At 44.5% G+C, this 19630-nt stretch overlaps 1 protein-coding gene across 1 annotated transcript in view; it reads left to right on the top strand.

Annotated features, from left to right (window-relative positions):
- The window catches only part of LOC137420610 (gamma-aminobutyric acid receptor subunit alpha-2-like), a 189528-nt gene extending 170126 nt beyond the window's left edge, over positions 1–19402 (top strand). Inside the window, exons 8-11 of the mRNA XM_078772492.1 lie at positions 8267–8335; positions 12808–12960; positions 13158–13357; positions 18706–19402. Coding sequence (XP_078628618.1) covers positions 8267–8335; positions 12808–12960; positions 13158–13357; positions 18706–19077 — 794 coding nt within the window. The 3' untranslated portion in view covers positions 19078–19402. The remainder of the gene's footprint in view (positions 1–8266; positions 8336–12807; positions 12961–13157; positions 13358–18705) is intronic.
- Positions 19403–19630: the final 228 nt, after the last annotated feature.

Below are 19630 nucleotides of genomic sequence, written 5' to 3'. Positions count from 1 at the left end.
AAGACCACCAACCTGCCTGCGGTGAGTGAGTGAAAGGCCCTCGGCGTTGACTACATCGCAGGAGATTCCAATGATTCTGAAAGCTTTGGCCTCAACAGCGTGAAGCCGAGCAAGGTGTGAGGCAGGAGCACCAGCCCAGAGGGGGGAACAGTATTCCATTGAGCTGCGGATGAAAGCCTTGTATGTGGTGAGGAGCTCAGGTGTGCCAAGGAAGGACTTCGCACGACGGAGGATGCCCAGTCGGCGACTGGCTTTGGAGGCCAGCTTGGAAATGTGGTTTTCCCAAGAAAGATCATGGCAGATAGTGAGACCCAAAAGCTTGAGCGACAGAACTTCTTGGAGAGGATTGTTGAGAAAGTAGATGGGAGGGTTGTCCAGTCGATCCTTTCGGAGAGACATTGTAAGAGTGTGAGATTTGTCAGGATTGAAAGACATGTTCCACTTGTTTGACCAGTCTGTGATTTTGTCCAGGTCTGCAGAGAGTGAGGAGGCTGCAGACTGCCGATCTGAGGGATGAGGAATGGAGCGACAGAGAGTAGAGTCGTCAGCAAAGAGATAGAGAGGATTTTCAAGAGAGTCAGAGAGATCATTGATGAAGACCAGAAAAAGCACAGGGCCCAGAACACTACCTTGGGGAACTCCAGCCTGAACAGGAAGAGGAGATGAGAGAAACCCATTCAGGGCCACACGTTGACTACGACCGACCGTTGACTATGACCATTCCCTTGGGCCTTGCACCGGCCCTCATGGTTGGGAGTTTGGAGTGCGGGCAGCTGCCCTTTTGGTGAACTGAGATAGTTCTCCAGCTCCTCCGTCATGCATTGGCACAACCCTTTCTCTCAAATACTTTTTCAAGTGTTTTCAGCTTATTTTAGAAGCTTTGTGAACCCTTTTAGGAAACAAACGTCATCTCGCACACGTGATATACTTTGTGGTGAACCCAAACACCAAATTGTTTCTAGGAGTTTCTGCACATGCACTCCGAGCTTTCATTTTGACTTATCCACTGCGGCCGCTCGCTTACATTAACAGGAAATGATAGGAACTCACCTCTCGGTCACACCCATGGATAATTCTCGTATTTGCTATATTTATTTATACAAGTCCGATTTGCATCGAGGAACACAACAATTATGGTTAACCATCTTGAAATTGCCAATCTTTTGTTTAAACTAGTGGGCCGTTGGTCCGTTGTACCAAATTTTCATTGGTCTTCATGGCCTAGTAGCATACCTGCCAGCAGACTCAGGGGGTGGGGGGGGGGGGGGGGTGGGTTTGGGTCAGAGACTTTTAGGTCAGCTGGACGTTTTGTGTCATCTGGGTCTTTTCGGTCCTCAGAGTCTTTTGGGTCCTCTGGGTCCTCTGGGTATTTTGGGTCCCCAGAGACTTTTGTGTCATCTGGGTCTTTTGGGTCCTTGGAGTCTTTTGGGTTCTCTGGGTGTTTAGGGGCCTTCAGGGTCTTTTGGGTCATATTTTGGGTCCTCTGGGTATTTAGGAGCCTTTGGGGTATTTTGGGTCATCTGGGTCTTTTGGGTCCTCTGGGACTTTTGGGTCCCCAGAGACTTTTGGGTCCTCTGGGTCTTTTGGGTCCGCAGAGACTTTTGGGTCATCTGGGTCTTTTGGGTCCTTGGAGTCTTTTGGGTTCTCTGGGTGTTTAGAGGCCTTCAGGGTATTTTGGGTCATCTGGGTATTTTGGGTCCTCTGGGTATTTAGGAGCCTTTGGGGGTACTTTGGGTCATCTGTGTCTTTTGGGTCCTTGGGGACTTTTGGGGCATCTGGGTTTTTTGGGTCATCTGAGTCTTTTTGGTCCTCAGGGATTTTTGGGTCATCCGGGTCTTTTGGAACCTCAGGGACTTTTGAATCATTGGGGACTTTTGGATCTTCGGGGACTTTTGGGTTTTTGGGGACTTTTGGGTATTTGGGGTAATTTTTGGGTCATCTGGGTCTTTTGGGTGTTCGGGGACTTTTGGGTCATCTGTTTTTTTTTGTGTCATCTGGGCCTTTTTCTCCTTAGGGACTTTTGGGTCATCTGGGTCTTTTGGGACTTTTGGGTCATCAAGGACTTTTTGGGTCCTTTGGGACTTTTGGGTGATTTGGGTCCTCAGGGACTTTTGGGTCATATGGTTCTTTTGGGTCATCAAGGACTTTTGGCTCATCCTAGTTTTTTGGGTATTGTTGGTCTTCGGGGACCTTTGGGTCATCTGGGTCTTTTTGTCCTCGGGAACATTTGGGTCATCTGGGGTCTTTTGGTCCTCAGGGACTTTTGGGTTATCAAGGACTTTTTGGGTCCTTGGGTACTTTCGGGTATTTTGGGTCGTCAGGGACTTTTGGGTCATCTGGGACTTTTGGGTCATCTGGGTGTTTTGGATCCTCAGGGACCTTTTGGGTCCTTGGGGTCTTTTGGGTGTCAAGTGTGAAATGGTCTTCCAAGGTCTAAGTGGTCTCAGCAGTCTAAAGGGTTAAAAGGTACATTTGAATAGTACGTAATTAATTAATAGACGTCAAAAAATGTATGACTGACTGACACACACACACACACACACACACACACACACACACACACACACACACACACACACACACACACACACACACACACACACACCTACACCTCATCCATTTATAGTAGATGCTGAAAATTATGAAAAAGACTATTGACAGATTTAGTGATAGCAACGGCAGGTTAGGAGTGGGGCGAGCAGCGGCGAATCACTGAAAATGCACACGCACGCACGAAAGGCCTCGTTTGCATTCGTGCATCATATTGAAAGTTGCGCATTGAGCAAAAGTTTCCCCCACATACCATTTACTCAATTTTATTGCATACTCAAAATGACCTAAATAAGCTCTTCATTCCCCACATTAAATGAATATGTACCTTTAATATATGAAATGACGTTATTTGCCACATTACCCTTCTTGTACTGTTCCCTCCGTTGAACGAGTGTTGACTCGAAAGTTCAGCATTGGGGACCCTGACCACCAATGGCAGTTCAGAACTCACATCCATTAGTCTTGATCCTGTTCCAATGTTTGTACATTTGAAATTATATTCTCAAGTCCATACCATCCACATTTAATTTATTTTCTTAAACTCAGACTCCAATATTTGACCTACATGACTGCCTCTTGTTTCACTCTGCTTTCCCATTCACATATACTCAGACGAAGAATATCCACAAAGCCCGTCTCCTCTATCTACTCAAAATGACTAGATGCTTCTATAGGCAGCAACCATCAAAAATTGTGCGTTAACACCAGATGGTTCAATATCTGGAATTATCCATAAATATCCTGAACTTGCAGATGGTTCAATATCTGGAATTATCCATAAATATCCTGAACTTGCAGATGGTTCAATATCTGGAATTATCCATAAATATCCTGAACTTGCAGATGGTTCAATATCTGGAATTATCCATAAATATCCTGAACTTGCAGATGGTTCAATATCTGGAATTATCCATAAATATCCTGAACTTGCAGATGGTTCAATATCTGGAATTATCCATAAATATCCTGAACTTGCAGATGGTTCAATATCTGGAATTATCCATAAATATCCTGAACTTGCAGATGGTTCAATATCTGGAATTATCCATAAATATCCTGAACTTGCAGATGGTTCAATATCTGGAATTATCCATAAATATCCTGAACTTGCAGATGGTTCAATATCTGGAATTATCCATAAATATCCTGAACTTGCAGATGGTTCAATATCTGGAATTATCCATAAATATCCTGAACTTGCAGATGGTTCAATATCTGGAATTATCCATAAATATCCTGAACTTGCAGATGGTTCAATATCTGGAATTATCCATAAATATCCTGAACTTGCAGATGGTTCAATATCTGGAATTATCCATAAATATCCTGAACTTGCAGATGGTTCAATATCTGGAATTATCCATAAATATCCTGAACTTGCATGATCTTTGCACAAAGCCAGTTTATAAAGTGTAATTTCAATATTATAACTTCTTATCTTTCTACTTTACTAAACATCCATAAACTAGAACAGCACTCGGTAGAGAACATACCTCCACCAGGCTGAACAGTTTATGTTTTGTATCCCACTGATGGGCCGGATCTGGATTCGGACCTGAACCAAAATCGAATCGCTTGTTCTTGTCACACACCAAATCGGTCCACCAAGTTTAGTCATAATTCGTCCCGAACTTTTTGAAATATCGTGCTTTATATCGTTTTTGGCCCTATATCTCTCAATGATGAAGAATCACTTAAAAAATGAAAAAATTCTCGTATCTGCATCTGGATTTTTTTTTGGGTCCTTTGGTATACTCGAATCCTTGGGTCCTTTGGTACAAATCCTTCACCAAAATCGAATCAATTCGTCCTTGTCCCAAACCCAGCCGGTCCACCAAGGTCCGATCAAATCCGTCCATAACTTTTTAAAATATTGTGTTACATATCGTTTTTGGTCCTATATCTCAATGGTGAAAAATCACTTTAAAGTTCTAGTATCCAGATCAGGATCTTCACCAAAATCAAATCAATTCGTACTTGTCCCATACCAAACCTGTCCACCAAATTTCGTCCAAATCCGTCCCCAACTTTTTGAGATATTGTGCTATGTATCGTTTTTGGCCCCATCTCTCAATGGTCAAGACTCTTACTTGAAAATTCTCGGATCTAGATCAGGATCCGGATCTTCATCACAATGTAACCAATTAGTCCTTGGCATTTACCCAACTCATCCACCAAATTTCGTCCGAAACCATCCCCAACTTTTTTAAATATTGTGTTACATATCGTTTTTGGCGCTATCTCTCAATGGTGAAAAATTGTGAACCGAGAAGGCAGTTGAGGAAGCGATAAAAGCAATGAAGAGTAGAAAAGCGGGAGGGCCGAGTTATTGGAGCATGGAATGAAGGTATTGGAAAGGGTGTTGGAGAGGAGGATAAGGAAGAAAGTGAAGATTGACGAAATGCAGCTTGGATTTATGCTAGGAAGAGGAACGACAGACGTGCTTTTTATTGTGAGGCAGTTGCAGGAGAAGGACATGGAGAAGAAGAAGTTGTTTTTGGGGTTTGTTGATCTGGAGAAAGCATTCGATAGGGTTCCACGCAAAGTATTGACATGGGCATTGAGGAAGTTAGGAGTGGAGGAATGGTTGATCAGAGTAGTGATGGCAATGTACAAAAGAGCGCGCACAGCTGTAAGGACGAAGGACGGGAACAGTGGTGAGTTTGAGGTGAAGGTGGGAGTGCATCAGGGGTCGGTACTAAGTCCACTACTATTTGTAGCTGTGATGGAGGTGCTGGCTCGGAACGTAAAGGAGGGTTTACCGTGGGAGTTGTTGTATGCAGATGATCTGGTGTTGATGACAGAAAGTATGGATGGACTGAAGGAGAAGATGAACAAGTGGAAGGAATGTATGGAGACAAAAGGTCTGAAGGTGAATATCGGAAAAATGAAGGTGATGGCAAGTGGTAAAGCATGTGGTGAGGTGGAAAGAACTGGGAAGTGGCCGTGTGCTGTGTGCAGGAAGGGTGTCGGAGTGAACTCCATTCAATGTACAATGTGCGCTGAGTGGGTTCATCAAAAATGTAGTGGTTTGAGAGGGTCATTAACCAGTGTGGCAGCTACATTCAAGTGTAAGGTGTGCACAGAGGGAGCTGCAGATGGAGGACATGTTGAGTTGGATCTTGGAGACGGCGTGAAGCTGGAAGGTGTGAAAACATTTTGTTACCTTGGAGACATGCTCAATGGAGAAGGTGGATCAGACTCGGCAACGGTTGCTCGAGTGAGATGTGCATGGAAGAAGTTTCAGGAACTGAGTGGCGTGCTGACGAGGAGGGGAGTGTCGTTGAAGCTGAAGGGAAAGGTGTATGCTGGATGTGTGAGAAGTGTTATGATTTATGGGAGCGAGACATGGGTAATGAACGTAGAGCAGCATCGAAGGCTGGAAAGGGTGGAAATGCGAATGGTTCGATGGATGTGCGGAGTATCGTTGAGAGAGAGGAAGACAAATGATGAATTGCGAAAGATGATGGGAATAGAGCCTGTGATGGATGCTGTGAAGAGAAACAGGTTGAGATGGTTTGGTCATGTGTTGAGGAAGGATGAAAATGACTGCTTCAGAAGAGTGATGGAAATGAATGTAGAAGGAGGTAGAGGACGGGGAAGACCGAGAAAGACTTGGCTAAAGATGGTCGAAGAAGAAATGCGGGCAAGGGGGTTAACAAGGGCAGATGCAGAAAATAGGGCAAAATGGAGAAGATTGTCATCGGGACCGCAAGGCGAACACCCGCTCTTGCAGGGAAAATGACCTTAAAATGCATGTTGTTGTTGTTTGTTGTGTCTCAATGGTGAAAAATCACTTGAAAATTCTAGTATCCAGGTCAGGATCTTCCTCAAAATGTAACCAATTCGTGCTTGTTACATACCCAACTCATCCACCATGTTTCGTCAAAATCCGTCCACAACTTTTTGAGATATCCTGCTACATATCGGTTTTTGCCCTGTCTCTCAATGGTGAAGAACCACTTAAAAAATGTATTATCCATTTCAGGATCTAGATCTTTACCAAAATCGGATCTTTACCAAGACGGTGATTTATTGCAAAACCTCGAGGGTCAAGGGGAACCCGAAGTCCAATTGACTTTGGTGTCTATGACGTGTTATTTACCAGTGACCCGAAGGACTTGTCACCAGATCATTTGAAGCGGTTCCTGCGGTCATCGGAGGAACGAAGCTCAGCAATGTACCATTCCCTGCATTCCGCATCACCATTACTTGGTACTGATGAAACTCTCAAACAATGGATGCGCACAGTTCACCAATTATAACTAGAGTTCATAGAACATGATACCCCATGCAGTGTTTGAGTTTGTAGAACATGATACCCCATGCAGTGTTGAGGTATGCACTTCAATTTAAATAAAATAATGATTTTAAAGAAGCAGAAGCAGTCTTGTACACCCCCCTATTTCACATGTCCAAGTACTGTTAAACTGGATGTTCAATTCCAGGATTTCAGAAATAAAAATATTAATAAAAAACTACACAGACAAATTTACAAACATTCACAACACAACTTGGTAGGAATTTAAACTCTGTTCACATATCGTGTACACAATTAGCTATTCCATTGAACATACAAGACAACACGTCAGACAACTACATCAAACCTTTCCTTCTAGGCCTTTTTCTTTCTCTGCTGTAGGCTGGGTCCCTGCCTCATTCCATTTATGGGAGAAAAGAGAATCGCAGTCTCATGGAGGGTGAGACACATCCAGAGGTACATCAGGTTAAGGTAACACTCGGCTCAGCCTTAGTACAATCAATGCGGCGGAAAAGCCACATTCAGAATGCTATCTGCTTCCGGGACAATGCACATGGCAGGTCGGCCGAGCCCAATCCATTCAGTTCGGCCTTGTGCTAGGGAACTGCCAAGTTCCAGGTCCGTAAGGAACATTCCTGCACCCAAACAAATCAAGCCAGCCTCTCTTCACTGCGGATGATCGTAAAGAAATGATAGAGCCCCATTTACCCCAGCAGCATTGAAACAGGCAGACAAAAAGTAAGCCGTGTAAAGTGTAATGGCTGAGTGTAAAAGTAGACAGAGACAAGCTTTGTATAGTGTTTGCTGTAGCTGATTCAATCCTTCTCGGCTTCCCCCACTTCCAGACTTCCGCTTTCCTCCATGCTCGCCCTGACCAAGGTTCAACCTCATTGGTTCCTTTCTGCTACATGGGGGAGGGGCGAAGGGAAACCCCCAATGTCTCCCCCTCGTTGGGGAAACCCCCAATGTCTCCCCCTCTTTGGGGAAACCCCCAAAGAGCCTGATGGTAGCCCCTTTTTAACCGAGTTACACGAAAGGGTTGCACATGCTTCTCTGTCCAAGATGGAGGCAAAATCCTACCTCTTGTTTCTGGTAATTCCAAAATGGCCAGCACAAAACAAATGGAGGGTAAACACTTTATTACATTTATAATATCACTTTACATTGCAACCTTTATAATGTCTATCACCTCGGACTGTGGGCAATGCTTTACCAATATGCTATGTAAAGATGAAATATATCGACGAGCTCGATTCCAAGTTTTTAGACTTTTATAATGATAGCGATGTAGAAAGTTATAGTTTTCCTTATAAAAGACACCCTTGTCTGTGTGTGCTTGTTATCTCATATTTTTACACTTTATTTTTCCATCCATCAATCAATATTGTTATTTCACAAAGGTAACTTCTGCTCATTCATTTGCTTTCATTGTTGTTCCCGTCGTGTTCCGAGGGCTCGGGAGCTGGGAGAGGGGAGACGAGGGCCAGTGGCAGCTCGAAGGTCATGAGTTCAGGGCAGGAGGTGAGGGAGACAAAGTTTTATATACTTTTTAAAAACCTCCTTTTTTGACTGCAAACTTGCCTGCCACCCCCCCTGCCACTTGCTTTCCACTTGATCTGTAAAGCAAAGCATGTGAGCAAGCTCTTCCATATGCAATCGATTGGTAGAGAGCGGTCACAGTTGTAAAATGGTGAGCTATTTGCTATTGCATGATGTACGCATGAGCTGACCTGCTTCCTGCTCTCCCATGAAGTTAACCGTATTGATAACAAGATCCACCATTGATGTGAAACCACAGACATGGGCCATGGTTCACAGTTAATGATCCAATCACATTGGCCTTTGGAGTTGCTCCGTTGACCAAGATTGGTTTCCAACATGTGAACATGCTAGTTTATTCCATGGTCAAGCATGGAAAGCTTATGTCTAGAAAGCTCAATTCAACCACACGCACCTGGTGCCAGACTGGTTCTCTCTTTCTCGTCACCTGTGCAGAACTCACTCTGCAATGTCTCAAGGGTCGCTGCTTTCATCATGTTTACTGTAACAAAAAAGTACGCAATCCATTTTTGAATATGAAGATTTCCCTTAATCTTTCCTTCTTCAGTTGCAGCATTTCCTAAGGATATATTTAATTGGTGTTTCAAGACTAATCGAGAGACATTTTTACAACTTTGTAGTAAAGGTAAAACTTTTTAACTTTTATGCTTTTACTCCGCTCTAGGCGACAACTTGTTTCTCTCCTGCGATATCTTCGATATCAAAACAAGCTTTTTTTTTATTTTTCTTTTTTTAAATACAAGATCGAGCCTCGTGTAAGAGCTAACATTGATCACAAAAAAGACAAACTGACACATAAAACATAAAACATATGATAAAGGGAGCGGGAGAACAAGATGGAGAGCAGGGACATCGGGAGATCTGTGGGAGGGAGAGGGTTTGGGGGGAGGGGGGGTGGGTCATGGGAAGGGGCGTGGGAGAGGTAGAAAAAAAAATTCCAGTCTACGACTTCCAGGAAAGAAGTCGGCTTGAAAATGAACCTTATCGAAGCGCGGACTCAGGAGTTTAACAAAAGTTTTTTTGTTGTAGTCACACCTATGAAATTATTGTAGTTATAATTAATAAATTTTTAACACCTATAGTATTTACGTACACTGGATTGTCACTTTATTAAGATCTGCATTTCATATTGGCATGAACAGTTATTTGCTCTAATCTCAACTACAGCACGGACTCCAACAGGTGTTACAAGGTGAATTCAACAACTAATATTTCATTAAGAATGCAACATGAAAGTTTACTCTGCAGATGCACAATGCCATTTGGATCTCACATCTGGAGCTTTTGATACAGTCTGGCATCCGAGCTTTCTCTCCAAACATCCCACCTTGGATCTGGAGAACGTGGTTGGGAATAATGGATGCCTGAAGTGTGTCGAGCTCCTAAAAATCAACTGTGCGTGACTTTTCTTGCAAGGAGGAGGAGGAGGAGTTAGTTATGTTAAAGGTAACTTGCGATCAAGGTATAGAAGCATAATTCCAACGTGAACGTGGGCGGCAACAGTGTTTTGCGAAGTGAACACACGGTTTCGCTGAGTAATAGAATGGAATGGGTTACACGAGGAGAAAATACACCACATGTGATGCTTCAAGCGACTATCCAATGCGGGACTTTCAAAATGGCGTACGAATGGTAAATGATGTATTTTGCGCATGCGCTCCGTGTGTTTACACTGACTCCGTTCTGCTCGCCGGGTACTTTTAACCTGCCGTTGCTAGCGCGAAATCTGTGGTTAAAATAGATTTTTAAACATAACTTTCAGCATTTAGACGATAGAGCGGCAATTTCACAATGATTACTCTTAATTGTTCTGTTCCTGAATGTAAATCGCACTCACGGAAATACAGGAAATACTCACGGAAATACTATCATTTCCTGTTAACACAATCAGCCATCGGTGTTAAGAAGCAGAAAGGTAGAATGCCCGTGTACGAACCTTTGGACCTTCCTCGGGCCCACATCGTCGGGAGTTTTTGCAATATGAAGCGCAAGATATCAACTCTTTGGACGAGTTGATCAGAAAGTTCACCAACTGTTTCGGTGTTCTCCCAGGTACGTTTACAAGTACGATCGGCTTCTTTAAAGGTTTTTTTCGTCATTTCATGCTACAATCCCTATCGAGGCATGAAATATGACCAGGCCTCCCCGATTGACTTCATTAATAGGGGTTTCTGCACATGCGAGCAATCTGGGTGGATTACGTCATTTTGAAAGTTCCATATTGGAAACAAACATTGTGTGACCTTTGACCCCTGTATAATCCCGAAATCGACCCTAATCCGAAATGTTTCTCTGTAATCCTGTTGGGGCTGAAAGCACCTTTGTGCCAAATCTCATCTCTTTCGACTCAAATCCAAGGGAACAGCAAAATGTGTGATTTCTTTTTTGAATTTAACCTTTCACTCCTTACAATCTGAATAGGTGGGCTGAATATTAGGGGTGTTGGGTGGGAGAATTGGCGGGAGGAGGGGGGGGGGGGTGAGGGGTTTGGGAGGGATAAATAGGGGGAGGACAGCCAAAACCTTGATCTTTTCTACCCCCGCTAATTTCACCCCAAATCCACTTTTTTGAAATACCAACTTCTTTCCTGGAAGTCCTTGCAGTGTCCTTGTGTTTTATACCTCTCCCACACCCCCCCCCCCTTTCCATGCCTCCTCCCCCCAAGCTCTCTCCCTCCCACAGATCTCCCTGCCCTCAAATGTTGTGTTTGTGCTTCCCCTTCTCTCCCCATCTTGTCTATTGGATTGGACCATATGCCACCTCCACCCAAAATTTTAACAGGAATGGTTCAATAATAAAGGGATTCATGTTCTGCGATTATAATTGGTCAAACGAAAGTGTAAACGAGACATCTCCCCTTCCTGCCGGAAGATAAATGACATAACAGTGTAAGATTAATGGACGATTCGGCCACAATTAATGCTCTCTGGACAAAGAAAACAAGAATAAACAGAGAATGAAAACTTATTAATACCCTCATTTGTTGATGCAACGTCTGAGGCTCATGAAGGAGTAAAGACTGTAAGGTAGATGAATTATTATTCTTAAAAGGAAGCATCGCAATCATTGACTTTGTTATCTGATACTAGCAGAAGCCTGTGGCAAAGAAAAAATTTCGGGAGTGATCGAGCCAGTGGTCTGTTGCCTATACACTGCCCAGGTTCATTAATTTTTGTCTGACTGATAAAAATCACAATTTTTCCAGAGGTTTGGATTAATTTAAGCAACTTAATATTGTTTTTTCCCCGAGGAGTGTTTCTTTGTTTCAAGGTGAGCCACACAGACAACATTAGCCCATTATATAATACCATACAGAGTACCCACCCTACGGGCGATCTTATTCCAAGCATGCAAAATGTTCTTCTGACACATACCTTTATTTGGGCAGTGTATAGGCAACTGACAGCTGCCTCAATCGCTCCCGAAAAAATGTATATATAACCCGGTTTACGTGCACGAAGGTTATGCTGATCCTATATGTAGCAGGACTGGATGTAATTGGGCCAGAATTGTAGGAGGAGTAGCTCGACAAACAAACAAACAAACACCAGGCCGTGAATTATAGTAAGACTAGCAACGGTACCCACCCTACGGGCGGGGCTTCAATTGGGAGGCCCAAATGTAAAGGCAAAATATCAGAAATTGAAGGCTTTTTTTTTTTTTTTCAAACGATTTATATAAACATCCGTTAAATCATATCACACGCAAATCATCAAAATCTAAACAGTATTTGTAGAATTTCAATAAAAGCCACATCACTGTTTATATCGGTAAATATTATTCCATCGTGTTTGGAAAAACTGGAAAATTGGAAAAATTTTGGAAAACAATATAGCCTGTTTTACTCCAGGGGGTCCCAGGATTACCCACCCAAAATTTCGTTGCGATCGGTTGAGCCGTTTTTGCGGTACCTGGGAACAGACAGACGGACAGACAGAGAGACAGACAGACAGACAGACAGACAGACATTTGGTGAATTATAGTACGAAGATAGATATTTCCTTGTGTACCCTCCTCTTGATCACAGCAGCAGTACTGATTAAATCAGGGTTATTGAGCTGTTAAAATGGCAACTCTAGATTATCGTGGAACATCCATAGCAAACCTGACCAACCTGGCACTGTGTGAGGTGGAAATGAGCGAATTGATACTATACCATGCACTATCAAGCAAATAGTATCGTTAAAGCTTTGCAATTCCATATATTCAGATCATTGCAGCAAATCAAATTTGCACGTTTTATCGGAATACCAAAATATAGGTCCTCAGGACCTAGAAGCATGTCCTCACGGTAAACTGCTTACATTCAAGGACTCAATTTACGCAATACCGACATACCTGATCAATTTCAATGGTAAAGATACTCAGATAAGTTGCCCCTTCCATCTACCTGTAGACTGCCCCTCCCCACCCCTCCTTTTCACTTCACTTAGGTGAGTACACTGTGATGACAACACACTTCTTGCTGCGTCGGAAGATCGGGTACTTTGTCGTCCAGACGTACCTGCCATGCATCATGACGGTTATCCTCTCCCAGGTGTCCTTCTGGCTCAACCGAGAGTCAGTTCCTGCACGCACCGTCTTTGGTAGGTTACCCTCATTATAGAAGACAATTGGTGTTGGTCTGGGTGTTTTAACAACTCTTCCTAATTCGTTCCTCACTTACATCTACTCGTCATTGGAAGTTTTCATCGGTGTTACACCTAGCTCTAGTTCCTGAACCTACTACACGCACGTTGCTGAAAACCACCTGCTTGTTTATTTCTTCTCTCGCTGTGTGTAGGTGTCACCACGGTGCTGACCATGACCACCCTCAGCATTAGTGCACGGAATTCATTGCCAAAGGTGGCCTACGCAACTGCCATGGATTGGTTCATTGCTGTCTGCTATGCGTTTGTATTTCTGGCTCTAATTGAATTTGCCACCGTCAACTACTTCACCAAGCGTAGCTGGGCCTGGGATGGGAAGCAGCCTGTGTTGAAGGTAAGACTCTTGCCACAGCTTTAGTGTGTAGTTCCAGAAGCACATGATCGTACCATCATGGTATTCCGTGCAATGGATGATCTCTTACTCTCACATCCCAACTCTTTACATCATACAAGTTTGATATGACAACAGGGGAGTCTCTGGTCTGTCCTGAAATCTGTTGAACCACCTCTAGAGGCCATTTTTCCCTGCAGAGCGGGGGTTGGCCTTTTTCGGGCACCGTGGTCCCCTTTTTGAAGCAATGTTTTACGGCCGGATGCCCTTCCTGCCCCCCAACCCTGTTAGTCGCCTCTTGCGACACACAGGGAATTACCAGTGAACTGGTTCTCAATTTGCCGACCTCAGAGGGATGACAGGCTGAGTCAACCTCCCTGGCGTTAATTCAGCGATCGACCGGGATTCGAACCCAGGATCCTAGGATTCCAAGCCGGGATGATTGGCTGTCCCGTTTTCCCAATTCACCATCCTCAAATTCCAAACAACTCTCTCCTCCCCATTCCCCAAAGGCCCCACTCCCTTGCCCCATTCCCACCAATTCCCAGCAGCTCTCCCCTTCCCCATAGCTGTGACTTAGTCCAATCACTTTTCCGACTCGAATATCATTCTTTGTGACATTTAGTGATGTCAAACATCCCATCAATCCTCTCATGCTCCTCCCCTCCTCTGTGCTCTTCTGATCACATCCTTGTGAAAGTGTTTTTCTTGGCAGCTTCCAGAGAATGAACAAGGTGCCAATGTCACAGTTCAGCAAGGCAGGTGGTTTGTTTCAGACCAGACCAAACATACTCACAAGCCAATCCATTATCTCATTGGATCCTGGCATCAGCAGTTACTGAGATTTCTTCCCCAACAGACTCTCTCCTTTACCAGTTCATCCCGCCGCACCTTCAATTACCTGATGCAACGTGCCAATCATGCTACACGAAGGGATGTAGTGAAGTAATCACGAAAAAAGCAACTTGCATTGTCCACCTCAGAGGGCAACCCTCCCATCAATCCTCTTATGCTCCTCCCCTCCTCTTTGCTCTATGGTAACCTAAAGTCCCTCCATATCCCACAACTAGTGTGCATCGGTCTTTTAACTGGCCAGAGCACAACATCAAGCTCACCTGGCATTAAGTCTCTAATTATCCTCCAAAGGCTTGTGGTAGTTTGTCAGGTCTGTCTATGGTACACTGAATTCTGTCCTATTACCCCCAAAGGGATGGATACATACATGTTGGACACTGCTCTGGGAAAGAACAGAATATGTCAAAGTAACAAAAGTGAAGGTTTTTTTTATTAGTCTAGGTCATGTTGGACAGTCGGGCTGTTGAAATAAAAACAAAGCAACAAACCGTCACTGCAATGCACAAAACAAAATGGCGACCGCCTCTTCTGTCCGATCTCCCATTTTGTATGCCGTACTCAACTCCCAAACATTCCCGATAGCTTCTCCCTTTATCTTGTAAATACGAGACGGCTCTCGATATCGACGGGTGTGACTGGAAACCGCTTGTGACTGCAAAATGGCTCCACATCCGGAAGTAGCCAGAAATTTCTCGAACACTCAAAACCTTTTCACAAGTAACAAAGTCTAACCTCAACATTAACACCTGCCACCTCTTTGCTCGAATCTACATTTACAATTCGCATCTAGCCTCAACAAGCATTACAAGGTCCTATATAATAACAAATTTGTTCCCACAATCGATTCATATGTACGCAAGCACTAATGCACAGAACACAATACACTAAACAATGGTCACTCGTAAAAAAAACATTTGTGATACGTAACACCGACTTTCCTGGAACCGGAAGGTGCACAAATCCTAAACTCCCCATACCGGAAGTAGCCAAAAATGGCAAATGGGAAGTAGCCAGAAATCCCCACTCTCCATCCCATCCCGTCTCCCCTTCCCCCATTCACAAGTCGCTCTCTCCAGCAAGGGGACTACTCTCTTACCAAGGTTAAAAAGTTCCTCGTTAATTGTGACACCTCTGCAAATGGTTCCAAAGCCATTGGCACTGTAATGCTCAAGAACTGTGCTTCGGCCCCACCCTTTCCTCACTCTTCTTCGGGTCTCTTCATCAGACGGTCTGGTCTACGGCTTGCATCGTGGAAAATTAGAATAGTCGCCCCTATTCATAAAAGGATTTCCAATAAGATCCACTCAACTAGAGACCGGTCATCGATTTTCCCCATCATAAGCGCCGCGATGCAATGCAATGTATCATTGCTGTAAACCTCAGGCATTACCTCTTCTCCAAATCCCAACTGTGATTATACATTTGTCTTCCACCACCTCTTTTCTGCTATTGACATGTACAGTAAACAGTATTGAACCACCTTTAGAGGCCATTTTCCCCGCAGAGCAGGGGTTGGCCTTTTTCGGGCACTGTGGTCCCCTTTTTTGAAGCAATGTTTTACAGCCGGATGCCCTTCCTGCCGCCAACCCTGTTGGTTGCCTCTTGCGACACACAGGGAATTACCAGTGAGCTGGTACTCAATTTGCCGACCTCAGAAGGATGACAGGCTGAGTCAAACCCCCCTCGCGTTAATTCAGCGATCGACCGGGATTCGAACCCAGGATCCTAGGATCCCAAGCCGGCACCCAAACCGCTAAGCCAACACCAGGCTTCGCAGTAGACAGTATTGAAGGTTTGAAATGTACTAAACCTGAAATTAAACACCAACGCCATCTCTCAAACCTTCATTCGGGTCTTGCACCCAACCGACAGTATCTCAAGGGCACCTCCTTGAAGTGTTATCAAAATTTCTCTGGAAGCAGAAACAACTGGTTGTTCTTGATGGCATTGTCTGGAGATGTCCCTCAAGGCAAAGTTTTAGGACTAACCTTATTCCTGGTCCATATCAATAATCTCGCTGCTTCCCTGAATAGTCGTCCTCACATCACATCTTTGACAGGCAGGCTGCGGAAAGATCCGTCTATGTAGATCTGGAACACGTCATTCGTTAGCAAATTAGAACGTCCTTCAATGGAGGAAAATTCAATGCACTCATTCTGTCCCTCTGAATGAATAAGCTTTTGAGCCCCAGTTTCTTTCTCTGGTCAACACCTAAAAGAGGTGCAGGCCCTGCGGCTCCTCGGCCTCACGATGGAAGGCTGGTTTCCAAGGAAAACTGATGCCTTAGTATTCTCTGCAGAGCCCTCAGCTCATTCCAGGGTACCTGGCCTTCATCTGAAGTAGCAATGAGTATTCGTTCCCATTTTGGGTCTGGTGCAGCTACTTCCTATATTGCTCACCTGTAGAGAGCCAAGACTCTGTTATTGTCATATACAGCAAGTAGATGAGTTCCAAGGTCTGCTTTTCAGCACTTCAGGTAGGTTGGTGGATTCCGTTTTCTATTGCTTCACTTCCGGCCTTCCTCTTTACACCTCCTCATCCCTCCCCCCATCCACCCAAGGTTGCACTAGTTCTTCCTAAATTCAACACCCTTCCAGATTCTAAGCCACAAGCTCACTTCCATTCCTCGATTCACTTACCTGTGGAATGGACTCGCTGTATGTGTTATCCCTTCCTCAAGTCCTTCAACAGTGTTGCCGATCATCACCTCATGCTTCCTCCCATACCCACTCCTGATCTTCTTTACTTTCAATGACCTTCTGTACCCCTCCCTCCTCTTTTCTTTTCTATCACCCACCCACTCATGCGATGTTTTTGTTTCACCATTCCCCTTGATACCTTGTCAATCTCTTAATTTGCTGCCCTTTGCCATTTAGCACCTCCATGGGCCTCCACCTCTATGCAACAAAACAAACCAAAAAAACAGCCAGGTACACTTTGAGCCTGAATGATGAATTGGAACTCCATCTTCTGGAATATTAAGCTTTGAAATTAAAGTGTTCCTTATTCAGCATCTTCTTTACTATAATCCACCAAATGTCTGTCCGGCCGTCTGTCTGTCCGTCCATTCGAAGGTACCGCAAAAACGGCTGAACCGATCGCAACGATATTTTGGGTGGGTAATCCTGGGATCTCCTGGAGTAAAATAGGCTATATTGTTTTTCCAATTTCAGCTTTGGCCTCCAGCATTTTCAGGTTTGGACTCCCGCATAACGTTATATTCCCGGGTGCCGCACAAACGGCTGCACCGATCGCTGCACAGCTGTGCTGCACAGCTGCACCGATCGGACTCGGTGACCTCAGACAAAGACCTTTTATAAGGACATGGGTTGAATCCCTGCTTGAGAGAATGCCCACCCCCTCCCCGCCATCACGATCGTCTCTCCAACTCACAATCCCACGAGATATGCGGAAAGGACGACCCAAAACCAATTATCTTCTTTTTGATTCGTATATAAACATCATGAAAAGTAAATAATGACCTCGGCCAAAGTTCAAACGACATGAGAGAATTCCACATAGCTATTTGGGCGGTGTATACGCTAACAGATCGCTGTCTCCATCGATCTTGCCAAGGCCGTAACACCTATCGGCTCAAAATCCTTTTAACTGTTCATTTGGTAGTTTTTACAATGAAGGAAACATTAACAATGTTGTTAAAAGTTTATTTTGTGATTAATTTGTGATTGGAGATATGTTGTTTGTAATGATAAAAAGAGATATCGAGTTCAAGTGAATGACGACATGCCGTGATGGTTTCTACTTTCTAAACGTGAACTTCGCGGATCGCCATATGCCTACGTTGGTTACCTGACAGGAGTAAAGGCTTGTCAGTGGACTCACTCCTATTGAGAGGAGTGGTCCAATTGTATGACCATGCATTGTGGCCCTTTGGGGTCAGGATGCATGTGTTTGAATGACCATGTGCTTCAGCCTTGGGATTGAGGTGCATGTGCAATGTTATTGGGACAGTCTTGATAGACGTTGTGCCTTGGCCATGGGGTCAAGGTGCACGTCCAAGGCTGTTCAAATGTTTGATTTTTTACCTTTTTTCATTGTAAAAAAGGCAGGCCTTAGCACTGGCCTCATAAGTGCCATATGCAGATTCGCCACGGTCCCACGATTCATGTTTCTATACGTGAACGTACCCGTTTGTTTGCGAACGGGTACGTTTTTCATGGAAGTCCTTCACGAACTTGCTGTCCATGTCTGACGTGCGACTGAAGGTGGTACAGGAATGTGGAATTTATTGGTTTCACGCTTTAGCATTCACCGTATCTGCATTGCCTGTTTGCTTCCGGACTTCCACCCGTGCGGAGCACGGATATCTCACTAGTTATGTAAATTGAGCATTCAGGTGAGAGCAGTTCTTGGAATTGAAAATAACCTTGGGTAGGAATGTGTTTGCAGATCCCACTGTGATAGTCCTGAGTGGTGTATAAACTGATGTTAGATATTATATCTTGGCCTTGACTCTCTTTCACCTCGTTTTGTAGAAGAAGGTGCCACCGGGAAAAAAGAGGAACTACAATTACACCGGGGGAATCGGGGCAGCGGGGGCCTTGGGAGCAGCAGCCCTCGGTCAGCAGGCGACGCCTTATTATGCATCACCACCACCACCACCACCAACACCTTGCAATCACGAGCGAGTGATCGCAGTTCCTCGCAGAGGCACAGGTGGCGCAGGTGTCACCGGGCGAGCCGAGCGTCCTTCGGGAGAGCGAGGGCGTACCTACAACAGTGTCAGTCGCATCGATAAGCTGTCACGGGTTGTCTTCCCGATTTTGTTTGCAATCTTCAACCTTGTTTACTGGGCCACATATCTCAACAGGGATTTCCCCACCGCCGGATCAATGACTCAGCAATAACCTATCCAACTACTGTATATGGAACCAGGGCAATGGGAGAATTTCGTTGCCAGGATAAATGAGGCAGGAGGATGTTGATGTCACAAGTGCTGTCGACTGCAGCTATATCTTCAGAATCAAATTCTGTATCCATTCGAGATGAGATTATAAACTAGATTTCACAATTTGCAGCGATTGATGGAGATTTTCAAGTGGGCAGTGGAATTGCAGTCAGTGAGCCAATGATCAATGTTTGCCCAGACATTTTTGGATCTCTTTAGTTGTAAATAGTATTGCAGTCTCTCTGACATCATCTAATCCTTCCGCTCATTTGGGGTCTAAAAATCGTGTAAGACCTTTCTTCCGCAGTAAGATCCATCCATCCATCCATCCTCTCTCTCTCTCTCTCTCTCTCTCTCTCTCTCTCTCTTTCTCTTCTCTCTCTCTCTCTCTCTCTCTCTCTTCTCTTTCTCTTCTCTCTCTCTCTCTCTCTCTCTCTCTCTCTCTCTCTCTCTCTCTCTCTCTCTCTCTCTCTCTCTCTCTCTCTCTCTCTCTCTCTCTCTCACCTGACTCT

This window comes from Myxine glutinosa, chromosome 2 (assembly GCF_964187855.1).
Source record: "Myxine glutinosa chromosome 2, kmMyxGlut1.1, whole genome shotgun sequence".
NCBI classification, from domain to species: Eukaryota; Metazoa; Chordata; class Myxini; order Myxiniformes; family Myxinidae; genus Myxine; species Myxine glutinosa.
The sequence above is the reverse complement of the archived record's forward strand: the minus strand, read 5'-3'. Positions and strand labels throughout refer to the sequence as shown.